Source organism: Lactuca virosa, chromosome 5 (genome assembly GCF_052849685.1).
Source record: "Lactuca virosa cultivar CGN04683 chromosome 5, Lactuca_virosa_CGN04683_v6, whole genome shotgun sequence".
NCBI lineage: Eukaryota > Viridiplantae > Streptophyta > Magnoliopsida > Asterales > Asteraceae > Lactuca > Lactuca virosa.
Window position 1 is genome coordinate 274,534,324 of NC_136430.1, and position 4,918 is coordinate 274,539,241.

Consider the following 4,918-nt stretch of genomic DNA (forward strand, 5'->3'; position numbering starts at 1 on the left):
TCAACATTTTTATGTACCCTTTACAGTTCGTTTTTATCTTCTATACATCTTGTGGACCTTTGAGATAGCTTTTAATCCCAAAAGTACTGTTGAATTTTTTGACTTCTTCCATTTCAATTTTGTTAAAAGTCTTCAAACCGAAGTAGAAATGCATTATATCCTAGATTTTAGTCCACTGAGAGAAAATTAAGACCTGTTGTTCACAAAAGTTAAACATCATTAATTACAATTTACAAACAAAATCATCATCTCAACTGATAATGTCTTCGTAATTTAGATATTTAACAGAAGTGTGCATCTTTTTTAAAGGAACACAACCTATAATAAGTAGATCAAATGAGAAATGCTTATCTTACCACCATCACAAATATAATTCCACTCACCCTCATCTATCTTGAAGTAAATGGTGTTTGAATGTACCCTTTATCCACAAACAGAGTTCCATCTTATTTTCCAAAAAATGGAAATGCTACGTTTAAAAAAATTGATAAAATGATGGTCTATTCTAAAAGAAATGTTACTGCAGGTTGCTGTATTTGTGTGCACTTTAAAGAAATATGAAAGTCAAGCATGAAAAAAAATCTAAAGTATGACCTATGGAACTTATACCACTTGTCATTTTTATCTACTCGAGTACAACTTATGATGATAATACCATAATTAAAATCAAGTTACAACATCGGTTATTTATATAACAAAAATCAAGTTTCAAAAAGTCTAAAAATTTGAAATCATAATATAAAAAAAGGAATATTATTTTACAGACATACCTTGTTACGGTTTATCATTACTGCCAACTTTCATGGCAAAAAGTTCACCCGTATCTTTTAGTTCAACCAAATGAACACTAAGACCAAGCAATTCAGTTATTCATGGTGAAAACCTTTGGAAAATAGAACCGAAACTGTATTCTCCCGTATCGATTATTTTGCAATGATAGGATAGAATTAATTGGGGAAAATAGTAAACAAATTGGTTATAATAGATATTGGAAAAGTCAATGTATACATTCAGACATTACTCTACCTCGCAAAAACCTGATAGGCTTAAAATGATGAGATCCGGTTATTTCACCATCTCGAGAGATCTACAAAACAATAAAACGGTTTAAAAAGTTACGAAAATCGTGTTTATTTCATCATGTTGTTCATCAAACTGTAAGTTGGCATAAACAAAAATTGGAAACCGTTTTTTTCAAAATATTATCATCCCTCCAACTGCACAAAGGGTAGATATGTCATTTTGTATAATTAGAAACCTCAAGGCTCAGAGTGTATTAACTTGTAAAAAGAAAACAACATAAGCTCACCAACCTCTGTCAATGCATGAATTTGCACCAATCTCAATGTTATTCTATGAAAGCTTTCAGAGCCTGAATATTAAGAAAAATAAAAAAACTAGAAAAAATTACAAATGAAATGTGAAAAATGAAAGACACTATTATTGGGAACGAATGCAGATTACTACATTTTGTTCAGTGAAATTGATCTTAATTGGCATCTTCAACAATGCAGACTCCATGATGGATGGCACATGACTCACCAATCGTGTAATTAGCAAGTGCAACATTATAACTAACGAAACATAAGGAACTAAATTAATACTACATTTCATTAGAAAAGATTGAAAAAGTGAAATTAATAATTCAAATTTAATTATACCCTATGTTCGTGGATTGACCAATTGTGACATTGGGCCCGATTACAGCTCCTGATCCTACATGAACATTACCACCCACAAGAGACCATGAATGATGGACTACTGCACCAAAATCTGTTAATTGAGTGGGATCAATGTCTGCCAGTTTGTGAAACATTCCTCATCCTTTGTGCCATTCCAAAAATTGAAGGTCATCACTTTCAATAGCATCTTGGGATCTTGGATTGTAAAGCATATGCAGTAATGCAAACGTCATTCTAATTTCTCATCATCTCATTTAAGTGACTTTTCTACCATTCCACAACTTGTATCACCAGTCATGGTACCAGCTTTCGTTAATAACATCCCATCAATAGCTATAACTACAACAAACATCAACAATAATATTTATATATGAGCATTCAAAACAATAAGAAAATATGCAAAAGTTTTACCTTTATATCCATCTCCAGTCCAACTCAGACATGTTCTTCTAGTCTCAGTTAAAAAGGTTTAGGTTAATGATACAATTAAATTTCATATTTTCAGTTTTAGTAATGAAATTAAAGCAAAAAAAAAAAAAAAACATAAAAAATTAAACTGAAGAATGACTCGTTATGATTTCATTTTCAAATCAGGTTTTATTGGCTATTCTTCCAAGTAAATGGTCTAGATTTGCTTAATAATTTAAATTATCTTTAAATTCTTAATAATATCTACAGATATAATTCTTTTCACACGATACAATTTTCCATGATGTCCATGTGTATACACTAATAAAAGTCATTTAGGGTTCTTGGAAGGTTAAATCGATTCTCCTCCTCCCTGCAACTAAACCACGCATACACAAGCATCAACACGACCAGTGCTACACAGATGCAAAAAGAATGGGAACAGTTCCTGGTTTCTCTGTGTATATCTGGTTTTTAACTGTTCAAAATTTGACTTTTTGTAGACACAGACATACTTTTGGTAGACACAGACATCCGAGTGATCTACATTATTTGGTCTGGATTGATGTTAATTCATGCCAAAGTTGATCATAAATTATCATATTTGATATCCTCACGTTTTCCTCTTATTGATATCTACATCACGAATTGCGGTCGTTTTCATCATCAGGTTTGTTGGTAGATCCCAATAATATTTCGTCTGGTAATTTGGATTATACAAGAAGTTATGAAATTATTTAAGATGGTTTTGTTGTTGAGAGTATAGTTTCGTGCGAAGGTAAAATCAAGATTGAGAATCCTACCAAATCGGAAGTTGAAAAGAGGGATGAAATGGAAAAGTTGAATCCGATATCGTTGGCTGCATTGAAGGTTTTGTTTATGTTGGTTTTGGCGTTAGGAATAAAGAAATTTACAGGTGGGATTACATTGTCAGCTTTCCTTCGTTTCTTCCTGGAATCAGTGGTGACGCCATTGTTGGGGAGATCTAGTTCAATAAGACTTAATGTAGATTCAAAACCTCAATTTGAATATGGTGTTCATAAAACAAGGAATATCATAACATCAAAGGAGAATACAACACCAACGGAGCTGGATCATGGAATTCATCATCGAATATGTGAGAATAATAATATAGAACAATAAATACATATAGAAACTAGTTTTAAAGAATAATACAATTAAAATTGAATATTAGTACATGTGGATGCCACAAGTTGGTAACATAAGTCCAATTTGCCAAATAAAATGAAAAGTCATCTCAGCAACATATAAAACAACATATAAAATCAAGTGCAAAGGTGTAATTAATAGGTTACCAACAAGTTTAACAACCTAGAATACAAAAAAAAAAAAAAAAAAAAATCACCGACCTTTCAAAAAAAATGGGAAAAGTTTGTAAGGTTAGATTGACATTAACCCGAGATTAATTAACAAAAGATGAAGAGGACATGAAACAAACTAAAGAAACAATTCGCTGAAGTAACAATGAGAATGATCAAGAAGTTGCAGTCGCCACGTCAAACAATTGAAGGGTTTCAACACAAATTTCCGTGCCAACTATGAAAGAATGGTAACTGAAGTCAACTAATCTTAATGGAACCCCAATCTTAGGATTATAAATCTGGAACCCCTCACACAACAACAACAAATCACCATTAGTGGTGAATTGCACAACACTCAATAATCCTCCATCAAATAAATGCTTTCTTTTCATTTTATAAACCACATTCCAAGAAGCATCCCTCCTCACCCAAATCCAACTACCATCACAATCCCCAGAAATCACAGCTAGAGAACCTCGTACACTTGTTAGTCCTGCTGTTTTGCTGCTGGGTTCTGGCAACGTGATCATGTCAAAAACAAGAGTGCCCAAATCGAATTTCAGTATATAAAAACGCTCTACGTCATGTAAATTATTATAATGACGTTCTACAACCCAATGTAAAACCCCATTGACAAAACACGCATTTAATAACACCTCATGAAAAGTAGGAGTAGGGGAAGCAATCTCAGACCATGCGTTTGTCTTAATAGTGTAAACAAATGAACTTTCTTCTTTTCCTCCGTATGTGGGTAATTTAACAATCTTGTAATCATTGGTGATTGGGTCAAAACCAAACCCAATCTGTACCCCAGAAAAGCATCTCGAAGGACAATCAGGCAGGGTTATCTTGCGTCTAATTGAAAAGTTCCAAAGACTAATATGGTTTTCTTGATAATCAAACAGACAGAAAATGCCATTACATGTACCAACAATAATGGAATATTTGAGGTATGGAGCCTTTACTGGTGTTGTACGAATGTATCCACGTCTGGGATTTAATGGAATTTGGTCTTCTGAATGTAAAGTATAAAAGTCTTCATTATCATAAGTTTGGTGTTGGATGAGGAGTTTTTTAGGGGATCGAAAAGTGTGCATGCGGATGAAATGGGGGCTGGAAATAAAAGAACATAATGATTTGGAGAGTGATCGAAACCTGAGGAGGGATTTGGGTGGTAGTCTTATGAAAATTTCAAAAATCAACTCTTCGTTGAGATAATCTGACATTGTGTACACCTGCAAATTTTCCAAAGAGATGAAAATTCAGTCGTAAAAGCATGCAATCAAAAATATTAGAAAAAATATAATTAGGATTCATTACTAGTGCTTTGATCAAGCACTTAACAAATGCTGTTTTGATCCAACAAGTAATTAGGTGAACTAATTTTGGGTATATACGGAATTAAAAAAAAATGGGGTATACTTAATTTACTAGAGAGTTGATAGTTAAGCAGTGAATGAAGAGAGATCAAAGAGGTCAATGCATGTTGGTTAATCCATGAAGAAA

The 4,918-nt window shown here is 32.8% G+C and overlaps 1 protein-coding gene across 1 annotated transcript; it reads right to left on the reverse strand.

Moving 5' to 3' along the window:
- Positions 1 to 3,585: 3,585 nt before the first annotated feature.
- LOC145112770 (putative F-box protein At1g32420) lies at positions 3,586 to 4,509 on the reverse strand. Its single transcript, XM_079048899.1, has one exon. The coding sequence runs from the start codon at positions 4,507 to 4,509 to the stop codon at positions 3,586 to 3,588; it is 924 nt and encodes a 307-aa protein (XP_078905025.1).
- Positions 4,510 to 4,918: the final 409 nt, after the last annotated feature.

Coding starts and splice junctions, on each gene's coding strand:
- LOC145112770 (XM_079048899.1), bottom strand. CDS start 4,509: ATGCACACTTTTCGATCCCCTAAAAAACTCCTCATCCAACACCAAACT.